Below are 27057 nucleotides of genomic sequence, written 5' to 3' on the forward strand. Positions count from 1 at the left end.
TTACAAAAAAAAAAAATTTGTCAATCAGCAATCGTCATGTGGGGTACAATTTGAATAAGCACTCCTTTCAAGTTGATACTTTGGTGATATCAAACGTCATTACCTCAATAGTAATATACCATCGTAAAATTGCAAGTCAATGTCGCTTTACGATAATATGGTTTGGTTAAGATGACGACCCAACATTACTAAGATATAATTAATGAATGATATGTGGATTATTCACGCGATTCGTTTGTGTTACGCTAAATTATTTTCTTATATATACTTGTTACAATTAGATACATATAACGTATATACGTGTAAGTGTAAATGTAAATGTAAGCGTAACGAAATTATTCATATCAATTATATGCCCTGTAAGCCTTAAAAAAAAAAAAAAAAATTATATGCCCTGTACCTGCCAACTGTTGTGGATGAGGATCTCATCCACTCACGACTTGCATTAAAATCCAAGAAAAAAACCTGTGAAAATAAAGAAGCAACATATTATTTTATTCCTTTATATCATAATGTAATTTTCATTAGATTATTCGATCCTATTAAAGTAAACCACTTGCAAAGTATACAAATATATACCATAGAACCAATATTTTTAAAACCTACTCAACACTGAACCAAATGACTTTTCAGCTCACTACATTATCGGATCGACCGTAAGTGAACCACAAATTAGCAAATGATGTATTTTTATTATGTACAAATATATTAGCTATGAAAATAAATATATAGAATTTATCAAAAAGATATATAGAACTAAAGTTAAGTGTTTTATAAAATAATAGTCTAGATATTTAAAAAATACTTAATTTTAATTTTATATTTATTTTCACTTGACATACAAAATATCAGAAAATAGTTTAGACTATTTAATTTTTTGTAACAAGTTAAGAGTTATAAAATCTACAAGAAAATATCAAAACTTAAAAATTTATAAATATTTAAAAATCTAATGTGAATAATAAAACTAAAATTTATATCCAAAATAAACTAAATGTATAACATTATTAATAGATTTGTTGATAACAAAAATAAATCAACACTAAAACAAATCAGTTAATTTTGGTTCTTTTTACTATCGTTCATTTCATTTACTTCAGATAAAACTATAAAAATAATAAGTAAAAGTTATATAATGGTTCAATTAGTAATTGTGTTTTGGATTTTAATAAGCTTTTGCAAGTTGTATTAAATTTTTAAATATTGATTTTCATAAAATTTAAATTGAATTTAGTATGAATCACGAGTTTTATTGGTTCAACCACAGATTTGGACGAAGTTTCAAAACACTGCATAGATCCCTTACAATATAGACTAGCGGCAACATTATCGGGATTTCTTTGTATAAGGGATCTGCGGGAATATATGCTAATGTTCTGAGGATTAAATTCTTATAAAAGTAGAAACACTTCCAAAACCAATGCATCCATTCAGACCTACCTAAAAGTTGTCGACATAATTAATATTATCTTATAATTATTCTATATTAAGTACACCAATTATCTTGTAGGTTTGGCAAGTAAGGAGAAAAAGTTTAATATGTAGGTTCAGCTTTTGAGGAATCTAAGAAATATACCGGACCTAACTTAAGATATTTTTGAAAAATTGATTCCAAAAGGACAAAATTAAGTAACGTTTGTATGGCTAATTACATTTTCAATATACAGTTTATATTACACCATGCATGATCTGTAATAGGGGGATAACAAGTATATATGGTTTTCAATATGCATTTTAGTTCATTTTTTTTTATTGTAAAACAGTTTACACACACACTATAAATTTTCAATATATAAAATTATGATACGACATCATCTTTACGCAAATTAACCATCGAGTTGGTTTATTGTCATCTATTTAGACATCTGAAACTTTGTTTAAACACTTGGAATGATTTATCTTCCTTCCATTGACAATATATTTTCCTGGGTTTATTTTCATTTACGTTGATATCTTTTTTACGAGATACATTATTTATAGAGAAAATGACTAAATAAAAATTCATGTTAAACACTTAAAATTTTATGTTAAACATTTAAAAATTTATGTTAAACACTTACGAGATACATTATTTTTGTCATGCGCATCATACATGTTCTCGTGATTATCGCTTTTATTTTTTTGCTATACTTACATATTTTTGTTAAAAAATCATAATTTGACATCACAAAAAAAATAACTTCTAGTGTTAAAGTGTAAGTAGGAAAACAAGTAACTCCAACCAAACAAATTTCCAAATCTTAATTATCTTTTTATCATAATTTTCAGTCATTTTGACAGCTTTTATATAAGTTTTGTAAAACGAACGGGAAAAAAATATTGTGGTAAAAACATAAAAAATTTAGAAACTTTTTATGATGCAAAATTCAAAATTATATTAGGTAAACAATATATATATATATATATATATATATATATTAATACAAATTAACGTTTGAGTTAATTTATTTTTATCTACATTGATGATAATTGTTAATAAGTAAATGTAATTATTTTAAAATCTGAGTCGTACATAAATTTATTATAGATCTACAAATATATAAAATATGGAAAAATAAATTTTAGCACACGTATACCTAAAATTAATATAAAGCATAATTGATCATTTCAAAGCTATAAAAAAAGTTTAACATGTAGATTGTTTATGCAACCTAACTAATGATCCACGTTATTGATCTGTTAGTAAGTTATATATATATATATATTGTGTAATAGACCCGTCATATCTTGGTAATATAAAAGTTTTATATTACAATACTTTTTTTTTGGGTCAAAACAATACTTTTTTTTTAACTTGTTACATTACAATACTATTTAGTGGTGAAATTTTGTATGTTTCTATAGAGGGTTGTTTCATGCATTTCATATGTATTCTCGTGATTCCCGTTCTTATTTTTGCTATAATTTTCGTCTTCTTTCTTTAAAATGGAGATATTTTGAAATATAGAGAGTGATTTAAATTAATTCATAAAAGAAAATATAATTTTATGGATGAATTCTCTTTTCAGATATATTGAACCATAACTAATAGGTTCATATCTGCATAATTTCATGATGAATTTCCATAATGAAATGTGTTATAGCAAATTTAAAACATTTAACGTTAAAGTGTAAATAAACAATATTCTTAAGTAACGTATTAACCAAACAAATTTAGTTATCTATGCTATATGGCGAGAGAGGAACATAACTAAGCATGGAGAGAAGCCTGTGGTCATATTAAACTCATTGATAAAGGGATAAGAAATAAGCTCAGACAAGTCTGGTTAGTAAGAAGGGAATGAAGGAAAAAAAAAAAGAAGGGAATGAAGGGTATGGAGGATGTTCTCCAGTTTTGGTTCCAAACAAGAGAGTAAGAGTTTTGCAGTGGGGTTTTGCTCGGAGTGTTGAAGTTTTCTATAAGTCTCTTATGAGTTTCTTTTGAGTTTCGTTGATTTAATCTGGTTCACACTTATTGTAAAAATGCTTTTTTGAATAAATTTAAAATTTATTCAAAAAAATAATAATAACCAAACAAATTTCCAAATTTTCTTTTGTTTAAATCATAGTTTCCAGTCAATTTTTTGAAATTTTCTATATTATTTTTGTAATGAATAATACAATTTATGAAAACTTTAGATTTTAATTAATAATTATAAGAAAAAAATATGATGAATTTTTTTTTTCAATTCTACACTAATTAAATTATTTTTTGTCAAAGGTTTAAGACATAGTGTTATGAAATTATTCTTTTTCCTAATGTACTATATAAAGAAATTTGGGGAAAAATTCTTATCTAATTTTAATTCTATTTTTTATTTATTTAAGATACAATTTTTTGTTATTTTTTCATAGGGTAATTAATAGATATTGTGGTGTAAGAATGTAGAAAAGGTGGAGTTTTCTTTAATCTAAAAAATCAAATTATATGCAAAATAATATTTATATATCTTGGTAGAAATTTAGATCTAAAAAACTAAATTTTTGGTTGTAATAGAATTAAAGAAAAAAAAAGAAGAAGAGAAAGGTCATTTCCATATGTATATAATAATATATTTACTCTGCAAAAGAAAGAAAAAAACACAATTTCTCTCTCTCTCCCCTTTTAAAACCAAACCCCCCCTCTCTGCCTTTTACCAAATCCACACCATTATCATAGAAGAAGGAAGAAAGAGATCAACTTTCTCTCCTTCCGACACAAAAACCCTCGATTCCTTGTCCAAAATCCCACATCGAATCCCACAATGCTCCAACTTATCTGTTCCTCAACAACTGTCGGAGCTCTGTTCGTGTAAAAAAAAAGAATTAACATCCACCATTGTTGTATTTGCTTTCTCTCAATTTGTTTTTTTTTTGATATGGAACTGGGTAAATCTCGACTGTACATGAGTAATTGCTTTTCTCCATCTAGATTCTCCGATTACTCTGTAGCTGGAAGTGACTATCCAGACGCCACCATAGGAGCCATCAATTTCAATTCTATTCCCAAACCTTCTTCTTCTTATATTTCTCTTCCATGCTTCTTATGATCTTCAATCTCAATCTTCAAAATCTTCTTTTTTTATATCATAATAAAGAATAAAAAAAAAAAGAATGTTGTGTGTGTTGTCGTCGTCATCTTCGTTTGGTCATGCATCAGCTGCTGCTATGACTATGGCTGCTTCTTCACCACCACTTTCCAGATTTGCCGGTCATCCTATTACTCTCAGGTGCATGATCCATCCTATTTTAACTTATATATATGATCAAAAGGTTGGGTCTTTTCTTTGGTTGTTGAAGATACATACATAACATGGTGGGTTTATGTTGTTTTAACCATCATCATCATCAGGTATGATCATGATCCACGTCGTCCTTGTTCTATTGGGTTTCAAAAGAGGAACCCTTCTCCTCCCCGTAGAACTGCCTCAGCTTCTGCTTACCCTCTCTTTCTCAATCAGCTTAAGAAACACTCACGAAGACCCAAAACTTACAAAGAGGTTTACTTTGCAAAAATAAGAAATTGTAACTAAGATGATTCTTGTTCTTGGGCAATTTCATAAGGTTTTGCTCATGTTGCTGTTTCTTTGTTTACTTCAATTTTACAGGTCACTAAGCCTTTCCGCCAGATCTTTGCTCGAGAGATCTCTGCACAATCGAAAGACTCTGATATTTCGATTGCTAAGGTATATATAAGAACTTACTATTCTCTAAGGTATAATCCCTGTCTCTTGATCATCTGCTTTTGCTTGAGACCATTATTCAACATGAGTTTGGTTTCGGCTTTATTGACTGACCCACCCTGTTTTAAGGAGTTGCCAAGTCTCATGCTTTTTTGATAAAACCAAACACTTCTGTGGTGATGTTTCTATTTATGTCATATACCCTCGAGAAGCTCTTTTTTTAACTCATATGCTTGTGGAAATGGACTCACAGGTTCTCTTGACCATTGCTGCTGAAGATGAAGCCTTCTTGGCTTTTAACCGGGAGATGGATGCTATGTCTTTCCTCAGAGAGAAGGAAAATGTTGTCCAAGACCAATCTGATTCTGAGCAGGAGCTGGAAAGTGTCCAAGATCAATCTTATCCGAGTAAGACAGACTCTGAGGAGGAGGAGCTATTGCAGCTAGATGGAAAGAGTATATCCCAATGGCTGAGCGAACTAGATGCAATCTCCAAAGAAGTAGAGGCAGAACTAGTCTCACGAGACATCGGCTGCCACTCGGTTCAACTTCTCGAAGCTGTAAATACAGTTCTCTTCGACACCAGAGGCTTCCAGAGGACATCAAAAAGCTTGACTTTAGACCCCAAGTTCTCCTACCTTCACTCTGTACTTGACTCTAGATGCGGCACTGGTAAAACAAAAAGTTTCTTAAGCTTTCTCGAAATGAGTCATCTCCTTTGTCTCTAATCTTAATTTTCCACTGTGCAGCATTCTTGTTTAGCGTAATATACATTGAAGTCTGTCAGCGTCTCGGTTTGCCTATTGTGGGAGCTCGAGTTGGGGAAGAGTTTTTGATTTGGCCTAAGACGGAGAATCCTGAAGAACTCTTCAAAGTGACTTCAGGACAGAGCTTGTTTGCTATTATCAATGGAAGGTGCGTCGATGATCCTGGTTCAATGGCATCAGATTTAACCGGAAAGTCACTTCTGGACCTTGATGTTGCTACAAACAGAGACATTATAGGGATTGCTCTCGCCAACTTGATTGTAAGTCCCTATCCACCTATTAACTAATCTACACATTCTTAACCTTTTCAAAAGATTTCACATTGATACAGATTCTATTCTCTATTGCTTTTTTTAGAGGGTTCACTGGAGACGTGCTTCGAAGCCATCACCTGGACTAATGCTGACTTCTCCTCTTAGTCAACTTAACAACAGTGTTTCTAATTTTCCATTGTTGCGACCTCAAGATCTTAGGTACTATGCACATTAAGAAGGGAAGGCCTTTGATTGATTCATCTAACCTAAGGTTTTATGCTGATGAAAGGTTGGCTATTGCGGCTGCTGAAAGGCTGTTGATATTGGAACCTCTTAACTGGCGACTTCGAAGAGACCTTGGTATGATGCACTACTACGCCAGGTAACACCCCTTCTAAGTCAATAGATTAGTTGCTTGTCACGGTTGTGTAAACATTTGGTATTTGGTTGGTTTAGTTTTGATGTAATGGTTAATTCTTGAGCAGGCAAAGTAGAGAGGCGATTCAAGAGCTTAGCATATGTATAGCCTTTGCATTTGATGAAGAAGAAGCAAAAGTGTTGACGCTTTTTGTTGAGAAACTTCATCTACTGTCTTCGTTGAAGTCGTCGCTCTTTGGCTCTGATCGCTTGGCCGTTCGTTGAAAAAACTCTCTCTGTTTCTCTACTTCACTTGTAAATACTCTTTTCTATCTCTCTGTTGTGTTTGGATAAACCCTTTTGTGGGATACATGTAACTTTTGTTGTGTGTAACTCTTTTACTTTCTAATGGTCAGAGTAATAATTGATATCCCCCATGGGACAAAACATGGACTTGAGCTTATTATGAAACAAACAAGTAAACAGTCCAAAACTAACCGGATTGAAATCTTAGTTTTCAGTTTCGGTTTAATTCTGTTTTCTACACTCAGCCTTTAAACCTAGACCAGAACCTATACTAAGGTTAATATTTTTTCCAAACCAGAAGATTGAACCAGTTATCAGGATTGAATACTTCTACTGTACATACAATCTAAAATATTTAAACATGCGAATTGTAATTGATGTCTTTACAAAACATGGATGCATGCATGCATAGTGGCAAGAAAATAAGTAGTGGTAGTATAGTGGTGAGGATTGACTTAGGATATGGTGTAAATTCGTCTGGTTCGAGTGTGATTTTTCGATCTTAGATGAGAAGAAAGCTAATGCTATTTAGTCACTTTAGGATGGGTTACAATTACAAACTTACAACCTACAATATCGCAATTTTTTAAGATTAGTCGGAATATATTCTAAACTCAGACAATATAATAATTAGTCTGATATATAGTATTAACTTTTCACGTTTTTTCTTGGTCAACCAGACCAGGACATATTAAAAAATGCAAGAGTCGCGGACACATACCATTTGTGTATTATGTAACACATGTACCATACTTATCATTCTTTCGTCATATTTCTTATTAGTGTTTATGCATTTTAAGCAACTGCTATCCATTTTGTCTTGTTTTTGTTCTTACTGTTCAATTGTGAAAATCCCGACCATTATTGATCGAATACGTGTGTTATTACATCCTTTCCTTATGTATAGAGCTTGGTTAGGTGTTTAAGTAGCTTTGGTGTGTTACAAACATTGTACTTTCCACCCAACATGCTAACATTCCCATGAGAATACATCTGCAAACTAAAGCAGATTTAGAAAGTGATCAGTTACAACATTGGATGATTGAGAATTCATGCCTTTCTTGAGAGTTAAGAGTATAAACTTCCAAAGTTTACCCAAAAAGAGGAAATAAAGTTTTTTATTGGGACCCATATTACCAAAAAAAATATTCCTTCTTTTTTCTTTCAAGCAAGCAAAAAAAATATTGACACACAATCTACGTTTTTGAAGAAAAAGGGGCTATTATATATATATGATCTACACTCAATCGAGTCACAGAAGTATATGACACACAATCTGTGTGTTTACAATAACTTGGTACATTATTAGCTTGCCAAAATGAACACGTATCTAGGACGTAGTGATGCATCAACCGTTACATGCATAGAAAACCAAAGTGGCAATATTTAACCTCCATGTATGCAACACTTGTACCATTACCTGTCATTCTCTCTTCGAACTCTGATGATTATGCCTCTAAACCCTCAATTCCTTAACTAATTAAAAGATATCAAAAAGAAAAAGTTCCTGATTCATTATTTACTAAAGAGAAAATATATCTTTTTTTAACCCCGACCAAAGTGACCGAACGAACATGTTATACTTTCAACATGTGTGGGTACTACAATTCCGGCCAATATCAGCTCTTAGGCATACTTATCCAAAATGTGTCAGTTCGTTGGACATTATGGAGTTGTCATCAAGGTTCTACTTTTCTTGAACTGTGGATAATTCAAATCATGGTAAGAGAATGTCTAGTAAAATCGTTCTTGAACTCTTACTTCCACAAAAAAATAAACTCAAAGTATTGACAAGAAATAATATCTTAACTTACTTCGAAAAACAACTATAAAGTGTGTAGGTTTGCTATTATGAGTCTAGGACTAGATTACTATTATGTTTAGCCTAGTTTTTATTTTTAAAAACTTACAAATACACAAATTCAAAATATCAAACAAATGAAAGAGATTGGGATATTAATATTTATTCGAAAATAACAAATAATAATATCATGAAGGAGACAAATTACTATCTGTAGATTAGAACTTCACATAACTACCAACGAACCCAAGGATAATATTAGCTTCACATAAAATATAATATTCAGAAAAGATAATTATCGATTTATTTCATGTTGAACAAAAAAACGATTTATTTCATTTCATGATTTTTATTATATAGCCCCACACACACACTCATCTTTTCACAGGCTTCAACGTGGAGGTAAAGAAAGTAAAACACAAAGCAGAGAGCAATGGACTCTCTTTCTTCCTCCTCCTTTATCTCCACATTCTCTCCTTCATCCTCTCTTCTTCTTCACCGCCCATCCTCCTCTCGCCGTCTCCTCCGTGTCAACTCCGCCGTCGTCGAAGAACGATCGCCCATCATTAGTAACCCAACCCAAAACAATGACCTTCCCCGACCAAACCTAAGAAACCACTCTACACTCGAACCAACAACCGCACCGCAGTTTCATCTCCCTCCAAACCCCGACCGCAAACGTCTCTCGCAACGGCTCTCTTCACCACCTTCGAAGAAGTCATCAACACGTTCATCGACCCACCGTCACGTCCTTCCGTAGATCCAAAACACGTCCTCTCGGACAACTTCGCTCCCGTCCTCGACGAGCTTCCCCCCACCGAGTGCGAGATCATCCACGGCTCTCTTCCTCCGTCTCTAAACGGCGCTTACATCCGTAACGGCCCCAACCCGCAGTTCCTCCCTCGTGGTCCCTACCACCTGTTCGACGGTGACGGTATGCTTCACGCGATTCGCATCCGCGACGGTAAAGCCACGCTCTGCAGCAGATACGTCAAGACTTACAAGTACAGCGTCGAGAAACAAACCGGTTCTCCGGTTATCCCTAACGTGTTTTCGGGATTTAACGGCGTACCGGCCTCGATGGCTCGCGGAGCTTTATCGGCGCTTAGGGTTTTAGCTGGACAGTTTAATCCCATCAACGGCATTGGTCTAGCGAACACGAGTCTCGCCTTCTTCTGTAACCGTCTCTTCGCGTTAGGAGAATCCGATCTCCCGTACGCCGTTCGATTAACCGAGAGCGGAGATATCGTTACGATCGGACGGCACGATTTCGACGGGAAGTTAGCGATGAGCATGACAGCTCACCCGAAAACCGATCCCGAAACCGGAGAGACGTTCGCTTTCCGGTACGGTCCGGTTCCCCCGTTTCTAACGTTTTTCCGGTTCGATTCGACCGGGAAGAAGCAAAAAGACGTTCCGGTTTTCTCCATGACCTCGCCCTCGTTCCTTCACGACTTCGCGATCACGAAGCGCCACGCGATCTTCTCGGAGATTCAGATTAAGATGAGGATGGACTCGATGCTCGAGGGAGGATCTCCCGTCGGCGCCGATAACGGCAAAACGCCGCGGCTCGGAGTGATCCCGCGTTACGCCGAGGACGAATCGGAGATGAAGTGGTTCGAGGTTCCCGGGTTCAACATCATCCACGCCATCAACGCCTGGGACGAAGACGACGGAGACGCCGTCGTCCTGATCGCTCCCAACATCATGTCGATCGAGCACACGCTGGAGAGGATGGAGCTCGTCCACGCCCTCGTGGAGAAGGTGAGGATCGATCTCGTCACCGGGATCGTGACGCGCCACCCGATCTCCGCCAGGAACCTCGATTTCGCCGTCGTCAATCCGGCGTTCATCGGGAGACGGAACCGGTACGTCTACGCGGCGATCGGAGACCCGATGCCGAAGATCTCCGGGGTGGTGAAGCTCGACGTGGCGAGAGGAGACGGGGACGACTGCACGGTGGCGCGTAGGATGTACGGTCCGGGATGTTACGGAGGGGAGCCGTTTTTCGTGGCTAGGGATCCTGGTGATCCGGAGGCGGAGGAGGATGACGGTTACGTGGTGACGTATGTTCATGACGAGGTGGCGGGAGAGTCGAGGTTTCTTGTGATGGACGCCAAGTCTCCCGAGCTTGAAGTCGTGGCCGCGGTGAGGTTGCCGCGAAGAGTTCCGTACGGATTCCATGGTCTATTTGTTAAGGAGAGTGATCTTAATAAGCTTTAACTATAGTCTATAGCTAAAACTAAAAACAAAGGATTAAGTTCTTAATCACGTTCCGTGTAATGGAAACAGAACATATTATATAGTGTTTGTTGTTGCATTTTAAACATTATAGTATAGATATAGTTTGGTAGTGGTCGAATGTATATAAAAAATATCAAAGCCTGTTAATAAAAAAACGTATTATGCTTTTTTTGTTTTTTTGGGCAATGAAGCTTATTCATTTCTTCTATGTTCCATCCATAAAATAGTAGTATTTTATTCCGAAAAGTATAGTCTCTTGTAAAGCCTTACATAAATGTTATTTTAAGAGTATAAAATTAGTAAAGGTTTTTATTAAAAAGATAGGTTTAAATTAAAAAATCATATACTCATGACAATATGCATGCAACCAGTCGACTGGTTGGAAATAACTTTTTTTCTCTTAAAAAAATATTGTGGTAAATTAAATTGGAAAAATTGATCGGTGGAATGATCAGTTCCTGGATAACGAATCAATAATTAATTCACGAAAATAATTAGGAACGTGAAAAAGATTGTGGTTGAGTGAGTGGTAGGACCAACGAGACATTAATTATTCCGAGGAAGACATGAGCATATGGATATGGTCCAACGTCATTTTCTTCTTCTTTTTAACCGTGTATCCACTGTGTTTTAAAGTTTTTTCTTTTCTAGGACTATGAAAAAGCTTGAAATTAACACCCTTCTCATTGTGATACTATATCTTCATCCAGCTGATAACATATGGTTAAAGCCTCTAGTGAGGCATTGTGGTTATAATTTGTATGTTCCAAAACTTTAGTTAATGAAAAAGTTGTTGAGCCAAAAAAAATACCCTTCTCATAAAATTATAGTGATCGATTTTTGTTGTGTGTTGTCGAATCAAAGGCAATAAAAGAACGACAGTGACGCTGATATTACATTGTTCCTTTCGTTTCACACCAAAGGCTTTCAATTATTTACCTGTGGATTAAGTAGCAACCAATGGCTGACATTGATTTAGATGTTCCTGTCCAAATCTCTGAATCAAATTTCACGTGATGAGTGAGCAATTTCTACAAAAAACAATATTTGACATTTAAGGCGATGAAAACTATTGAGACAGACTCGTTTTGTCACATAATTTGCTCAACCATATTTGGCAATCGATTCTTAAAAACCATACCTATAACAACCTGTAAAAAAAAACAGATTACTATGATCTGTAATGAGATGGATTACTTAGATTTGGTAGGAAATTATTGAAAATCCGGTAAACCGATAGATTTTCTCTTTAAAACCATATTTGTATCATCTTCTCTACACGAACACAGTTTTTTATTCTTCTATGTAAGCTAAAATTGGTTAGGCGGAGTTGGATTACGGAGTAATTTCTTTACCAACCGTAGCTTGATTTAATCTAGTCGGCAATTAACAAAAGAAACACTAGTATGTAAATTTGTAGCCACTTGACTAATTAGGAACAGAAATGGTTAATGATGCTTATGTAAACTTGATCAAAACTAATGAAAACATAGTTCATTGGGATACACATTTTTATTTGGTAATCATATTCTTTTCATAATTCAAGTATCATGAGTGGCTAAGACCATCTCCAATGGTTCTATAACTTTTTATATATTTGATTATAAAATAAGGTAATTCTATTATATAATTAGATTTTTTTTGGTCAGCTATTATATAATTAGATTAATTTCAATATTTCATTCTATAATAGAGTAATTCAATGTTGCTTTTTTGCTTTAAAAATATAATAAAATGATAGTATTCTTCTATATTTCACTCCAAGTAATTTTATTATAAAATAAACCAATAGAATTATAATATTTTAAAATGAAAAATATAATAGATTATAAACCACCATTAGAGATACCCTAAAGATGTGTTGAATATAAATCAATCTGTTGATTCAAACTAATAAATGGATGATACCGATATGCAAAAATGGAAAAATCTAAACCATACATTTGTAAATGTGATCCATAGTAAAGATAAGTAATTGTTCAAGTGATAGTTACCATATTTGCTCTATACATCTAAATGCCAACCACACACAATGGTCCCAAAGAATTTTGAAGCTCTACTATCTAGCATATGTAAATTTGTTGAAATTGGATATTTTCATGGTAAAGGAAAAAATTCAAGTTTAGCCTCAAATCTCCCAATGAAACGAAGTGCACACATTTGCAGAGCACATTCTGACGATACGAACCACGGAGTAGAATGAGCACTTGCAAGGTTTGAGTCTAGGGCTGAAACAGAATTTATTCTGACAAACCCTCGAGAGATAAGGTGAGAGAAAAAGGTAGAACTTATACAAAGTTTGAGTTTAATAGAGCATAGAAGCACTGTTTAAACCATCTCCAATATATATATATATATATATATATATATATATATATATATTTATCTTTAAATATAATAACTCTAGAATAAAAATGTGTTTCTCCAATATAATCTTATATGCTTGCCTCTAAAAAAAGAATATTTTTAAAAAATCTATTTAAATTTTACAACACATAACTTTACTTATGAAAGTTGACATTAACCCTATATATTTTAAATTTTTACAAGATTTTCATAAAATTATGAATTTTCTCAAAGTAAAATTCTTTTCTCAAAGACATTTATAAATAAAATGTGATCTTATGTTAATAAAAATTTGTATTTTCTAAAAAGTACTTGTTTTGATTATAACTATAAAAGTATAAAATTTAAAGAATTATTTTGTAAATAAAAATATAACTCTATAATAAATACATGCTAGATTCGTCTTTATATTTAGAGGAAAAAATAACAATTTCTATTTTAAAAGAAGAAATAGAAATAGACCGAAACACTTTTTATTTTGCTATGATATTTAGAGGTGGAAATACCAATGAGTTGAAGAACCTCTTATATGATATCCATTTTTTTTGTTATTTTCATTGAATGTTCAATATAATTTTATAAAGGAAAAAATAGTGAAATAGAATTTTTTTTTGAAAAATAAATTAAAGAAAATAAATTGTGTACCAAATACAACAATATGACAGCTGTGATTACAGTTATATAATGATGGATATCAATTAATTTAAGAAAAAGAAAGGTATTTATGAAGAAGAAGAAGGTACTTGTGGTGCCCGTTGGATAAATAAACTGGAACGTGAAAAAGATTATGTTTAAGCGAGTGGTACGACCAATGAGACATTATTCTGACCAAGACATGAACATGGATAAGGGATATGTCGCAACGTCCTTGTTTATTTACTGTCTTCTAAAATAAAATGTTTTTCAAGAATTATGAAAAACTTGACCTTCTGATTGAATTATATTGTGATTGGTTTAGTTGGGTGTCATGGGATCGATGGCAATAAACGAACGAGAGTGACGAAGATAGACTTCTTTCCTTTCGCTCGACACCAAAGGTTTTCAATTATTTTGCTTGTGGATTAAGCCACAATTGCAACCAATGGCTGAGATTGATATACTAAATGTTCCTGTCCAAATGTCAGAATCGAGAGCAATATTCGACATCTATAGCGATGAAAAATATTGAGAAATACTCGTTTTGTCACATAATTGATCAATCACATTTGTCAAACGATTCTTAAGAAACCAAACCTATAAACTAGTCTGTGTAGGTTTATTGCCATTGGACTAATTAAAGAACAAACAATGGTTAAAAGTGCCTCTTTAAACTTGACCAAAATGAAAACATAGATTACAGACCATAAAATCATCGATTTGGGCAAACCATAAAACTTATATAAAATATTCAAAAGCATCAAAAGTTATGGAAAAAGTTGTTACATATACTTTAGCGTCCAACTACAGTATAATGTAAAGTCGGACTTGCATTGAGATAAACCTTTTTATTTGGTAAACAATTAGAAGTGGTTAGGATGGGTTGAAAATAAATTAATCCCTGGATTCAAATTAATGAATTTGATGATATCATTGATATGATACAATCTGCAAAAAATCTAAGCCATATATTTTTAAACGTGATCTATAAGTCATTGTTCAGGTGATAGTTACCATGATTGATCCATCTATCTAAATGCCAACCACACACAATGGTCCCCCAAAGGATTTATTTAGAGCTCTACAATCTAACATAAGTACATTGTTGAAAGTAGATATTTCCATGGTAAAGTAAAAAGACACTTTTAGCCTCGAATCTTGCATTGAAATGAAGTACACGACTATGTATAGCAGATTCTATTTTTACCTTCCTTTATAAGAATCAGTGACTAGAAAACAAGCACTTACAAGGTGTGGTCTAGAGATGAAACATACACGGCAATATGTCAAACGCAATCCAGGGTATTATATTCTCCTCTTTCTAGCTGCTCAGACCGTCATGTTCTATATTATAAAGAGAACTTGGATACAAGAAGGATAAAGAGCACGAGAGTGATACATAGCTGAATTGGGTTAAATTAATAATCATATATGGTGGTATAGAATGAATTAAAGTTAACTGAAACAAGGAATATCTTTGCTCTCATGAAGTTTCTCTTCTTTTTCTTTTTATATTCTATGATACCAGAAAAGAGAAAAAAAAAGTGAGAGGCTGTCGAAGTGATAAAAAAACCGTACCCAAAAACGTCTTTCTCCTACTACATCTTGAGCATGTGTGCATCAGCCAGCGACGAACTAAGATCTTCTCGTGATTGTGATCTCCGGCTCTGGAGACGCATTTGACTCCGGGAGGACCAGAAGGAGCCACTGTTGTCAACTTGCATCTCCCCTAAGCTATCAGAAGAATAACTGTGCATAACGCTGCTGCTCGATGAGTACAATGAACAAGACTCCATCAGCTGCATGCTGCTTCCAAAACTAAATGGCCTACGCGGTGAACTCCTCACTGTTGGACTCGACGGTTGCTTTACCCCTGAATGAACACATAGACAAAAGATTGATACAACGAACCGGCAATAACTCAAGATTATGCAAATTGAATTTACATGTACCCATATGACTCCATCGCTGGATTCTGAAGGGAGACGGAATGTTGAGAATGGACGAAGCTGAGGCGCTATTGTGCTTAAAAAGAGGGAGACATGACTTTCTAAAGAATCTTGGCGTACAGTTGCTGACCCGTGACAGTGCACAGAGAAGCAGAATCAGTGAGACGAACAGAACAGATATAAGGGCTACTGGGTTTATCTTCATGCTCAGAGTCTCGTACCCCTTTAGTCCCAGTGTAGAAGATAAAGCCTTCCCTGCTTCCAGAAGAGCTACTCCTAGTGTCCAAGTTATACTCCCAGAACCAATTATGATCTGCTTATCTGTAATATACAGACCTTCTCGTAACAGAGAGACTATGTACGGTGCTCTAAAGCAGTACTGTTCAATGAAAGGTTGTGGAGAAACACTGGTTCTGGCAACTTGCCAGGCCTTCTCACAAAACTCCCTACCCTTTTCCAACACATCATCAAGGGAAGCTTCAGCGCTTAGATTGAAGAATCGGTACACCACGAAGAATCCAGATACAGCATAGAACTGACCGTGAGGACGAGGGTAACCATCAGGAAGGGCACAAGGCTGCAAATCACAGTCAGCACCATGTTTTGGCTTTGACCACTCAGAGCTATTAACAGCTATTTTGGCCAAAGCGCTGCACTCTCCCCAATTTGGAGCACCGACTAGCTTGATAGGAACTCCTGACTTCCCCTTTTTACCTCGTTTGACATTAGAAGCACATTGAGAACATATGTACTGCCCTTCGTATCCAGAATTCAAGCAAGGATGTTTCATTTCAAATTTTCCTTCAATCAACTCAGATTTATTGACATTTGGCACCCTCTTCAAAAGCTGAACAACAGACCTTTCAAACGCATCGTTAAGACCATACCCCGCGAGAGAATACGCACTAAGATGATGGTTAACAGACCCAATCCTGAGATCTAGGTTGGTCTCGTTATGTGCTCGCTCCTCATTCTCAAACGTTACCTGCAAAGACGAGCCACCAAGGTCAAGCGCACCAAACGTAGCCTTCTTTGGCACGGCTCCCAACATGCTCGTTTGGTAATTAAGAGCGGTCCATCCAAAATAAGCTTCCTCAGTACCACTGATGATCTTAACCCACTCCCTCCGGCAAGTGAAAGGAGACTTCGCAAGTATAGACCACACGTTACCTAGAAGCCAGCTCGAATCAGTAGCACGAAGCCTCCTAACACCCGCTGTTGCGTATACAAAGAGAGACGTTGTCCTATGAGCATGCTTGGGGATCTGCTTCTCCGCCCACTGAATAAGTGGTTTAATCGCGGTTTTCAATCCAGTTCTGTTGTTGACAAGCTTGTCAAACCCAGGTTCTGTCTCCATCCGATCATAAGCCCTGCCACTGGTCTTCCTAGAGATACCTTCAGTCAAAGACTTCATCACGATAGGGAGACTACTATCCTTCCTGTAGTTTACAGACGCCTGGTAGACATAAGCCCGAGTCCCCGTGCTCCCGCAGTCAAACACAACGTAATACCTCGACGCTCCGCGAGACCAGTTCGTGTAAACATACATGCCTGCTATATACACCAGAGAAGCAAACAGAAACATGCACACAACGATCATCACCGCGCGGATCCATTTACGCCCACGGCGCGTGGATGGACTGGTCGTGGCACTGGGGACACCTCCCTTGTCCTTGGAGAAACTATTCCCGTTTTGCCGCTGATGTTTAGCGTTTGAGTCGGTGAAAGCTTCCTCAGGATCGAAGCCGTGATAGGAAGAGAAGTCTTGGAGAGAGGCAGAGTGTCTGAGACCGTTCTTGCTCTTGCGTCCACCGTTTCCAAAGGCGATGGAGTCTGGAGCTGAGGTGCCTACGTCTGGTGATGAAGAGCCAGTAGGGATGTATGGAACTGAAGGTTGTGTAGTAGTTCCGTAGCGGTTTGGTGTGAAGAGCTGAGTGATCTTGCCGAAAACCATCTTCTCTCTTTGCCTACATACACTTAAAAAAGCCTCAAATGCAGAAGAAGAAGAAGCAGCACAGATACAGATTCTTCCTCCTTCAGTGGAAGATTTTAACTACACAAATCAAAATCAAATGCATTCCGAAAAGAGATAAGCCAATACAAAGGGAGCGATCTTGCAGTTTAAAATCGACTTAACGAAGGCAGAATACGATACCAGAAAGGCGCATTGGAGAAGAGAGAAGAGGACAACTCAAGCCACCGTCAAAAGCTTCGCCAGCATTAGATCTCGTGTATCCGAAGGTAGGTGAAGCGCATTTACAAATCAACCAATCGTTTTCTCTCTTTGTGGAAGAGAATAGAGAATCTTCTTCAGCAGATCTGAGGAGTATCGGTGCTAAAACCGCCACTCGGACCAGAGAAAAACGAAGACGACAGAGATCCGTTTTTGTGCAGGAGAACGACCTCCTCCTCCTCTCTATGCTGTTTTTTTTTTTTCTACTTCTCTACAACAGAAAACGTCTTGCGAAATTTTCATTACCTGGTGGGTTGGTTGGGGGAAGATTTGGAATATTAATAACGTTTGGGGTCAAAACGTAATTTTTCCTAATTTCCAATAAATCTATAAAATCGTCGGTCTAATTGTTAGTTAAACAATGCTTATGGTGTGTCCGACAATGTGAATTGGTGTCAATACCAATTTAATTGTTTCGAAATGATACATAAATAAAAACTAATTTAATTGAAAATCGTACGTGGACTTGAAATATAAAAAAAATCATACTAGGTCGTATGTTTTAAAATCATTTTTAACAAGTTATTATAAAAATAACTAAAATTGGCATAGACATTTAGAAATTCGTAAAGTTCCCACTAGTGTTTATGTTTTCTTACCAGAACGGCCACATCTTTTTGTCGAATGCCTTTTTTCCAACTTTATGAAAAACCCTCCTAAAACCAGATACACTTCTATTCAATTTATCTCGCACTGAATCCACTGCTAAGTTAAACATATGCAAAAGTTAAAGATAACATGTCATATACATAATAGTCTTGAATTCCAAGGAAGAATCCACTAAGATAATAATATGAGATGAATTATAACAAAAATAGAGTTAAAAATCTTTTTGTAAAAAAATAGGTTCTCTGGTCTGTTTCTTTTAACTTTATGGTTTCTTTTCTTTTTTAGTCTGCAGATTTCATAGAGGAACTGGCTAGTCCAGAGAACAACTGCCCTAGTCTGCTAACAACTGGGTTCTTCTTTAGAGGCTCCGAGGTTCTTGCACTATGAGACGGTATCCCAATCCCCGAAGCCACTGCTTTCCGCTCTCTAAACGATGCCCATGTCACCATATAGAGTCCTAGAATGATGAAGAACCCACCCACAACACTGCACATACGAAAACAAGTCTGTGTGAGATGATTGATCAATAAAGATGTTGATAATCCAAAGTAAAGTTGAAGAGCATGGATGCTTCAATGTGTATTCACCTTCCGAGAAAGATAGGGCTACCGAGAAAGATTCTCGATAGGAAAGCTGATGCAGCAGGCTGAAGAGGATTGTAGAGAGCAACCAAGGCAGGACCAATTATCTTATTGGACCAAGTTAACATTCCAAAGTTTAGTGCTGACGCTACAACTCCCTTTTAAGAGAAGACAAACCACAGATGAAATTGTGTAAATGATTTAACAGAGAAACGTGTGAGAAGATATTAAAAATAATAATTGGTGCAACTTACTGCATATATAACCGCGAGAACTTCAGCTTGTGTTAGCTTCCAATCTAATGGCTCCTTTACCATAAAGAAAGCTGTTGTGACCATTAGTACTGTACCGGAGAAGTATGATAACGCAGCAACCGAAAGATTTGCCGGATACTTCTTCAAAACCGGCGCCTGGAGAGTGTCCATTACATCCACATATCAAAAGACACATGCACTGAGCTTAGTAGGCTTATATATATATGGGTTTGTCTAAAAACGTAACTGAAACAATGAAGTGATTCACACCTGAATAGCAATAAAAGTAGCCATACACATGCAGTTTCCAATCAAGCATAAAACACCAATGTGCCACTGCTCAAATCCAAGGTCTAGAAAGCCAGTGACTAGCCACCCTGTAGGCTCAGGTTGACCTTTAGCGCTAATTTCATTGTGCATCGCAAAGTCTGCATCTTTATCTCCTAACAAGACCGGACCTCTAAATAAAACCATAAATACGGCACCCAAAACACACACAAGTGTTCCTCCAACCTTAGTTTGACCTTCGATTCTCATCAAGTTCACTCTTTCTGTACTGCATACAAAGTAAGCGACGTTAAAAAAAAAGAAAAGTGGAATCACATCTAAAAAAGTGAACTCTGTGGAAAAGAAATAATCATACTCACCCCATCATTACAGCCAAAAGAAAGGTGAAGACCGGGATGGATGGCTGAATGGCAGCAGCATAAGTTGGATTTGTGTATGTAAGACCGACAAGAAACAACAACTGATTGCCAAATACCCTATAAGATTCAGGATAACGCAAAGGAAGCATCAGCAAGATAATTAACTCTGCAATAAACATTGATTACAAGATATTGAGACAGGAAAAGAAATGATTTATTACCCAGCTAAGCCCAAAAAGAAGAATGACAAGAGAAGGCTTCTAGTCATCGGAGGCCTGATCCTTCTGCATATATGAAAAAAAAAGGAACAGTATTCCTTGATTAGGTTATGAATGCTTAACTATTAATCACAAAGCCTACAAGTGAAACTAGCATAAACATAGACGAGTTACAGCCTCGCCCACACTATTCCTTCATTTTCTGATAAGTAACCTATCTCGTTGGGGAAGGAGGAGGAGAAGAGATAGAAGATACCAACAACATACTACTATAGGGAGGACACCTCGCCATAGAAGCATAAGGCGTTTAGATCATCGCGCCTTTAAAAACAAAGAACTATATTACAGTAGATCATGAAACCTGATCCTAGTTTCAAATGTAGTTACCGAGAAGAAGAGACTAACAAATCTACTAACAGTATTAGAACATAATCCACAAAGAGCAACAACCAATGATCTCAAATTCATAAGTGTCCAAATCTTATCTACCAACACAAAATATTTCACTTATTTGATCATAACACATAAAACATTCTCCAGAATGAACTTAACTCAACACACATTGTCCCCCAAGTCTTATGAGAGAAACCAACCCTAATTAGAATCCGAAGCACAAAACTTTACGAGTTAAGGGTGAAAAAAAAAAAGAAAAGAGGAAACCTTTCGCGGAAATAGGCGAGAGGAGCGAGGATAGAGAGAGCGAGAAGATCACGGCAGACGCAGAAGACAAGCTGGTTGACTCCAACGTTGAGAGCTACTTTCGTAATCACATGGTATCCTCCGTTAAACAGCTGAACAAACGCCATCGCGTAATGTGCCAACCTCGCGTCTCTCTCCGCCGCCGATCCGCCTACGTTCAGCACCATCGCCGCAGCCGTCATCTTTCCGATTCACACTTCCCCCGCACTCTCTCGATCTCGATCTCGCGTTTCTCAGGATTCTTATCGAGATGAAAACAGATCTTCCGTGAGAGACTAATCAATCAAAGTAATTAAAGTTAGGTCCTTTACTCCGTTTGGTTAAAGCTCAACCAAAATCTCCTCTCTCTCTCACTCACTCGCTTTACGTAATTTCTAATTTTGTAATATTCATTTTATTTTGGGCTAAATTGCAATTTTTATTTGGGGGTTAAATTGCAATTAAATAAGTTTCGTTTCCTTGTTGGGTTATCTCAGAAAGCACGAGGGCGAAAACAATCGATCGAGAGGGGCCACATTGCGAAGGGGGAATCAGATGGACGGCGGCGGCGGAGAAGGGAGCGGGATACGGCTGAGCAAGAGATTCGCCGGCGGGAAAGTCACCGGGACTGGCTTAGAGGTAGATTACAAGACGAAATCGGGAACGGCGTGGAGCCACTCGTTCCTGAACCAGAAGCCATGGCATCCGCTTTCTTATCCGAACCAGAGACGCAAGTGGATCGCCGAGCAGACCAACGCCCAGCACGATCGCAGAGCCGAAGAGGTGGCACGTGAGGTAAGTGGCAGCATCTGTACATGGTCGTCTCGAATTCGATTTGATTCTATTCGTGTTTTTTGGCAGTTTGCGCAAGAGCAGGAGTTCTTCAAGCAAGCAGCTCTCATCTCCAAGAAAGAAAGAGAGAAGGTTAGGCTTTTTTTAGCTGGCAGATTAGGGTTTATGTTTATCCAGATCTTGTGTTTGAGTATATAACTTTGTTTGCAAGTGTCCCCTAATGCTTTTAGATTAGGGTTTATGTTATCCAAATCTTGTGTTTGGAAGCATGTTTGTGATATTAATTGCTGAGCTTAATTCGCAGATTGAAATGATGAAAGCTGTGAGTTTCATGTATATCCGCCCACCTGGTTATGACCCTGAGAGTGCCAAAGCAGCAGAATACGCGGAAGAGAAACACCAGGGTCAGGGTTCTTCTAGTCAGGATCCAATGGCGGACGACAACGTTGGTTCTATGTATGTTGACAGACAAATTTGTTTACTTCTGTCTTTCTTTGCTCTGTATGTTAACTAGAATATTTTTTTTTTTTGCAGACCAGCAGAGCCAGTATTCGGGAGTGAACATACAGGTCAGGAAAGGAAGAAACCACGACCCAAAGATGTGTTTGGGCGTGCTCTTCCTACTGAAGAAGAATTTGATGTCCTTAAAAATGCACCAAGGTACTTTCTTACTCTTTTCTGATGTGTTAGTAGCCTAGTGTTCCAAGTGTCATAGTGAAAATATTGCAACGGTGACATGTGAGTGGACATTTTTTCTCATCACATACTATGATCGGAATTGTGCAGGCTGGAGACTGGGATTGCCGGAAGAGCAAAGCCATTTGCAGTTGAATTGCGTAATGTGAAATGTCTCAGGTGTGGTAACTTTGGGCACCAAAGTGGTGATCGTGAATGTCCATTGAAGGATACAGTGATGCCAAGTGAAGAACAACGATTGAAAAGAGATGATCCGTTGACTACTATTATTGCACATACAGATCCTGGCGAGGTTGGTCTTAATTTCCCTTGCGTTCTCATTCTTCAAAATCTTTGAAGACTTTAGTTTTAGGAAACTGAAAATTCTCTCTAATTCTTGGCAGCCTCTGAAGTGGGAGTTGAAACAAAAGCCTGGCTTGAGTCCTCCTCGTGGTGGTTTTGATCCCGAAGATCCAAATCAACAAATTGTCGCTGAAGATATATTTGACGAGTATGGAGGTGAAGTTCTTGATTCCATATAAAGACCCATCTCATCATAAGATTGTATATACTAATTTTCTCAATTCGTTGTGACATCACAGGGTTCCTTGAGGGCAGCCTCCCATTAGAATTACTGAGGAGTATAGCGTCTGATAAGAAAAAGAAGTCCAAAAGGAACAAAAACCACAAGAAGCACTCATCTCGGACTGTTGAGGAAACTGATGAATCTTCCACAGGCTCAGAAGATAGTGGGGAGAAGAGAAGATCGAAGAAGAAGCGAAAGGAACTTAAGAAGAAGAAGAGCAAGAATCAATATGATTCTGACTCACTCTCCTCTGAAGATTCAGACTCTGATAGATACCGCTCAAGCAGAAGAAGGCGCAGCAAGCATTTAGATTCATCGGAGACATTAAAAACTGAGGTTCGCCACCAAGGAAACAGCCACAGAGAAAATCATCCCGAGGACGAGAGGCACCAGAAACGGAAGAAAATGGTGGATATACCTTCTGCGTCATCTGATGATTCTGATTATTATAGGTACCACAGTAGTAGAAAGAAAAGATCAGAAGATCACAAAAGCCACCATAGGGAGAGGAAGCAAGTGCACAATAATGATCTTGTTTCTGAGAAAAGTCTGAGGCATGACAGTTTGGAGTCTGGAAAGCTTCATAGAGTTGAGAAAAAGCAGAGATATGATGAGAGAAGACACGGATATGTCGATTCTGAGTCCGAGAAGCGTCATAGATCCGATAAGAAACCGAGATATGATGATGATCATGATTCCGGAAGGCATCACAGGAGTGTGAAGGGCAAAGAAAAGCATGTGTATGATGCATCTGATGATCCTGGAGAGTTTTCTGATAGATACAGAAGCGCGAAGAAATCAGAATCTGGTTCGGTTAGTAGAAAGAAGCAGCAGAAGCGTTAGGTGTCATCGGAAGAAGAGGAGACTCGTAAGCATCGATACAGGCACTAAGCAAAGGAGAAACGGAGTGTAGTCTGTTGTCACTTGAATACGAGAGTTCTGGTTCCAGTCTGAATGAGATTGTGAAATATCTATGCTGGTTTTATGTTTGTGTGATGTGCTTTTAATCTTTATAGAGCTTAATGGGTATATTCCAAACAATCTCATGAACTTCAGATTCCTGATCAGAAGGTTGGTTCCAAACAATAACATTTTTTGTTTCCTATATTCATATAAAACAGCCAGAAACATCTCATTATTTGCCGATAATCATATGAGGATAACCTGCGAAGTGGCAGTCTCAAGGAGGAACAAGCAAAATTTGTTGGCAGACATGACTTTTCATTGCACTTGTTTAAGTTTGCAAAGTGCAGCAAGACTTGTCTGAAGAAGTCGAACGAAACTTGGTGGAAGCAAGGATGTACTTTCTGTTCCTCATATTAATGTCAGAAGATCAATGAGAACTGTAAATTGTGAACGGCCACTGAACTTACCCAAGTGTCCAAAGTTTTCAAGTTTTTATTGACTTCACTTCAGGCTCAGCACGTGAGCCTTGTTTAACTCAATGGATACCGAGAGGCCCCACACTCCAACAGATCTATATTCATGTCGATCCATTAATGATGAACCCACCACCATCTATTTTTGTGTTTAGTACGATTCCACTATTTATCAGCATTTGAATGTTTAAATAGTCAATCAAGAAGATATAAAGTAAAAGATAATTCTGATTTGTGGAGGACCAGGTTCTATTGTCGTTTTATTCACCACCACCATTGTTATTTGGCGTTTGTCAAATTAAAGGATAAAGACTTCTCCGCCACTAAAAGATAAATCATTACAGGAAAATATATTTACTTAATCATATTCGTGGAACTCCGTGTTACTTGCGCGTTCCCACGACGTAGATAATTTTATTTATCACACTTCACCTCTTAGTTCTACATATTCTCATTTTAACCCTTTTACTTTTATAAGTTATATAAACATCCTAGTAGGTTCATAAATAAATAACCAGAAAAGAGTTATAATATTTTTCACACATCATTACACTCATAACATCACAATAATTATTATTTTACGGTGGTTATTTTCCGTTATAAGTATTTAGACTTTAGGACTCGATTAAAAATTATGAAGACTAAAGTGTTGGATTTGTTATTGTAATACAAATACGAGGACTAAGTAAAACAATAAAAAAAACTAAAAATATAGAAATACACTTGTTCAAAAATGGTAACGCGTTAAGTAATCAATGATGCAGACGCAGCACGCCTATCCATATATATACACACATAAGGCTCTGTTCTTTTGCTTTAATTCGTTCTGAAACAATCTTCGAAGTTCGTATCGGTAAATTATTTCTCAATTATTTCACACTTTTCTATATGATCGTTTGTATATCATTTTGATTGTTGTGATCTTTGACAATGATGTAAATGTCAAACTCTTGTAGGTTTTGGTTTGCTGAAAGTTAGTAAAAACAATGGGAGGTGGTAAAGACAAGCATCATGATGAGCAAGACAAAGGGTTTCATGGTTTTCCAGGAGGTGGACATCATTACCCTCCCGGTGCACCTGGAGGTTACCCACCCGCGGGATACCCGCCACAACAAGGATATCCTCCAGCTGGAGGCTACCCACCTGCAGGTTACCCACCCGGTGCATACCCTCCTGGTGCTCCCGGAGGTTATCCTCCTGCAGGCTATCCTGCTCCTCACCATGCAGGTAGAGACTCTCCTTTGTAGTTTATTGCATCAACAAACTGCTAAATAGTTGTGCAGTGTTTGAAGAATCATAGGACAATAGCTTCTAATATTTCGATGTTTGCTATGCTAAAAGCTAAGCACTGTTCTTGTTGTTTTGTTGGATTATAAACCTTTTTTGTTTGAATAGTAATAGGAAAAGTAAATAGTAAACTCAGTGCTGTTATACTATGCAAAAGCCTAAGACAATTTCCTTGTAGTTTGATGTGTCTGCTATGTAATGTTTTCGAGTTGAAGTATATATTTTGAAGAACAATAGTTTTTAAAACTTTGCTAGTTATGTTTATGCAAATGCTATGCAATGGCGAGTTTATTATCCTATCCTCTCTTTAACTTGATGCACACTTGTGCAAACTATTGAATTGATTTGTGTTTCATCAGGACATTCTAGTGGTGGACTAGGAGGTATGATCGCCGGTGCAGCTGGTGCAGCCGCAGCTGCCTATGGAGCTCACCACATTGCTCATGGAGCACACAACCCGTACGGGCATGCAGGGCCCGCAGGGTTTGGCCACGTTGGTCACGGTGGATATGGTCATGGTAAGTTCAAGCACGGAAAGCATGGAGGCAAATTCAAGCACGGAGGCAAGTTCAAGCATGGAAAGCATGGGAAGCACGGTATGTTTGGAGGAGGCAAATTCAAGAAGTGGAAGTAATCTCAAACAGAAAAAATAACCTATGAGATTCTCTTCTCCAGTAGTCTCATTACCTGGCCGATGTTTCTAATAATCAAACCCCCTCTCAAAATAATTACAATTTAACTATATATCGGTTTAGAGATTGCTGGTTTAGAGAAAATAAAATGGAGAGTGATAGTATAATGTAAAAACCTTATGGTATCTGTAGAAGAGGTTTCTTCAATCTCTCAATAGCAGATGCTTTGAAACTTATCTATGATTTTGGTTTTGTAATTGACAGTTTGTGTTTGTTCTGGTTCTTTTTTTCTTTAAGTTTAAATATTATGTTTGATTCTGACCCGCCCTTTAAAGGGCGGGTATATTTTTTGTTTTAATTTAACTCTCATATTTGTGTTTTCTTTATGATTATATTCGTATTTTTCTTTGTAATCATATTTGTGTATAAATTTTAATCAAAATATATTTTATTAAATAATAGCAATTTCAAAATTGATCTGGTATCTGCTTTGAAACTTATCTATGATTTTGGTTTTGTAATTGACAGTTTGTGTTTGTTCTGGTTCTTTTTTTCTTTAAGTTTAAATATTATGTTTGATGACTTGATGTTGGTGAATCCTTATTGTAGATACTGATTTTGTATTTTGCTCTTCTACTTAATAACCTTTGAGAGTTTGAGTAAAACTGATGCGGATGATGAGATTC

At 36.7% G+C, this 27057-nt stretch overlaps 6 protein-coding genes across 9 annotated transcripts; 4 read left to right on the forward strand and 2 right to left on the reverse strand.

The window, feature by feature from the left end:
• The first annotated feature begins 4064 nt into the window (after nt 1-4064).
• On the forward strand, nt 4065-6967 carry LOC108839636 (uncharacterized). Its single transcript, XM_018612390.2, has 8 exons — nt 4065-4688; nt 4811-4958; nt 5067-5144; nt 5395-5812; nt 5890-6167; nt 6265-6380; nt 6451-6543; nt 6647-6967. The coding sequence occupies exons 1-8, from the start codon at nt 4573-4575 to the stop codon at nt 6801-6803; spliced, it is 1404 nt and encodes a 467-aa protein (XP_018467892.1). The 5' UTR covers nt 4065-4572; the 3' UTR covers nt 6804-6967.
• Nucleotides 6968-8988: 2021 nt separating this feature from the next.
• Nucleotides 8989-11036, forward strand: LOC108833987 (probable carotenoid cleavage dioxygenase 4, chloroplastic). The gene is given in 2 exon segments (XM_018607360.2): nt 8989-9217; nt 9220-11036. Coding segments are annotated over 2 exon segments (1788 nt in total). The 5' UTR covers nt 8989-9058; the 3' UTR covers nt 10849-11036.
• A 4223-nt stretch (nt 11037-15259) lies between these two features.
• LOC108843322 (probable apyrase 7) lies at nt 15260-18301 on the reverse strand. Of its 3 annotated transcripts, none has more exons than XM_057003072.1 (3): nt 17956-18301; nt 15798-17767; nt 15260-15724 (listed from the first exon to the last, which is right to left on the reverse strand). In XM_057003072.1, exons 2-3 carry the CDS (start codon nt 17752-17754, stop codon nt 15450-15452), a joined length of 2232 nt encoding a protein of 743 aa, XP_056859052.1. In that variant the 5' UTR covers nt 17755-17767; nt 17956-18301; the 3' UTR covers nt 15260-15449. The 3 variants fall into 3 exon arrangements, with proteins under 3 accessions (XP_056859052.1, XP_018472001.2, XP_018472002.2); XM_018616499.2 differs by having other exon boundaries at nt 15798-17853; nt 17956-18300; XM_018616500.2 differs by having other exon boundaries at nt 15804-17853; nt 17956-18297.
• A 449-nt stretch (nt 18302-18750) lies between these two features.
• LOC108820733 (WAT1-related protein At4g19185) lies at nt 18751-21367 on the reverse strand. Its single transcript, XM_018593744.2, has 7 exons — nt 21003-21367; nt 20346-20408; nt 20125-20241; nt 19748-20033; nt 19478-19633; nt 19230-19381; nt 18751-19128 (listed from the first exon to the last, which is right to left on the reverse strand). Exons 1-7 carry the CDS (start codon nt 21221-21223, stop codon nt 18924-18926), a joined length of 1200 nt encoding a protein of 399 aa, XP_018449246.1. The 5' UTR covers nt 21224-21367; the 3' UTR covers nt 18751-18923.
• A 146-nt stretch (nt 21368-21513) lies between these two features.
• Nucleotides 21514-24180, forward strand: LOC108843471 (uncharacterized zinc finger CCHC domain-containing protein At4g19190). Its single transcript, XM_018616675.2, has 7 exons — nt 21514-21815; nt 21882-21944; nt 22117-22268; nt 22347-22472; nt 22599-22800; nt 22892-23006; nt 23090-24180. Exons 1-7 carry the CDS (start codon nt 21576-21578, stop codon nt 23914-23916), a joined length of 1725 nt encoding a protein of 574 aa, XP_018472177.1. The 5' UTR covers nt 21514-21575; the 3' UTR covers nt 23917-24180.
• A 1003-nt stretch (nt 24181-25183) lies between these two features.
• On the forward strand, nt 25184-26653 carry LOC108818243 (glycine-rich protein A3). Of its 2 annotated transcripts, none has more exons than XM_018591146.2 (3): nt 25184-25305; nt 25409-25679; nt 26099-26653. In XM_018591146.2, exons 2-3 carry the CDS (start codon nt 25439-25441, stop codon nt 26371-26373), a joined length of 516 nt encoding a protein of 171 aa, XP_018446648.1. In that variant the 5' UTR covers nt 25184-25305; nt 25409-25438; the 3' UTR covers nt 26374-26653. The 2 variants fall into 2 exon arrangements, with proteins under 2 accessions (XP_018446648.1, XP_056859056.1); XM_057003076.1 differs by having other exon boundaries at nt 25213-25304; nt 25414-25679.
• The last annotated feature ends 404 nt before the right edge of the window (nt 26654-27057 follow it).

Source organism: Raphanus sativus, chromosome 2 (assembly GCF_000801105.2).
Source record: "Raphanus sativus cultivar WK10039 chromosome 2, ASM80110v3, whole genome shotgun sequence".
NCBI lineage: Eukaryota > Viridiplantae > Streptophyta > Magnoliopsida > Brassicales > Brassicaceae > Raphanus > Raphanus sativus.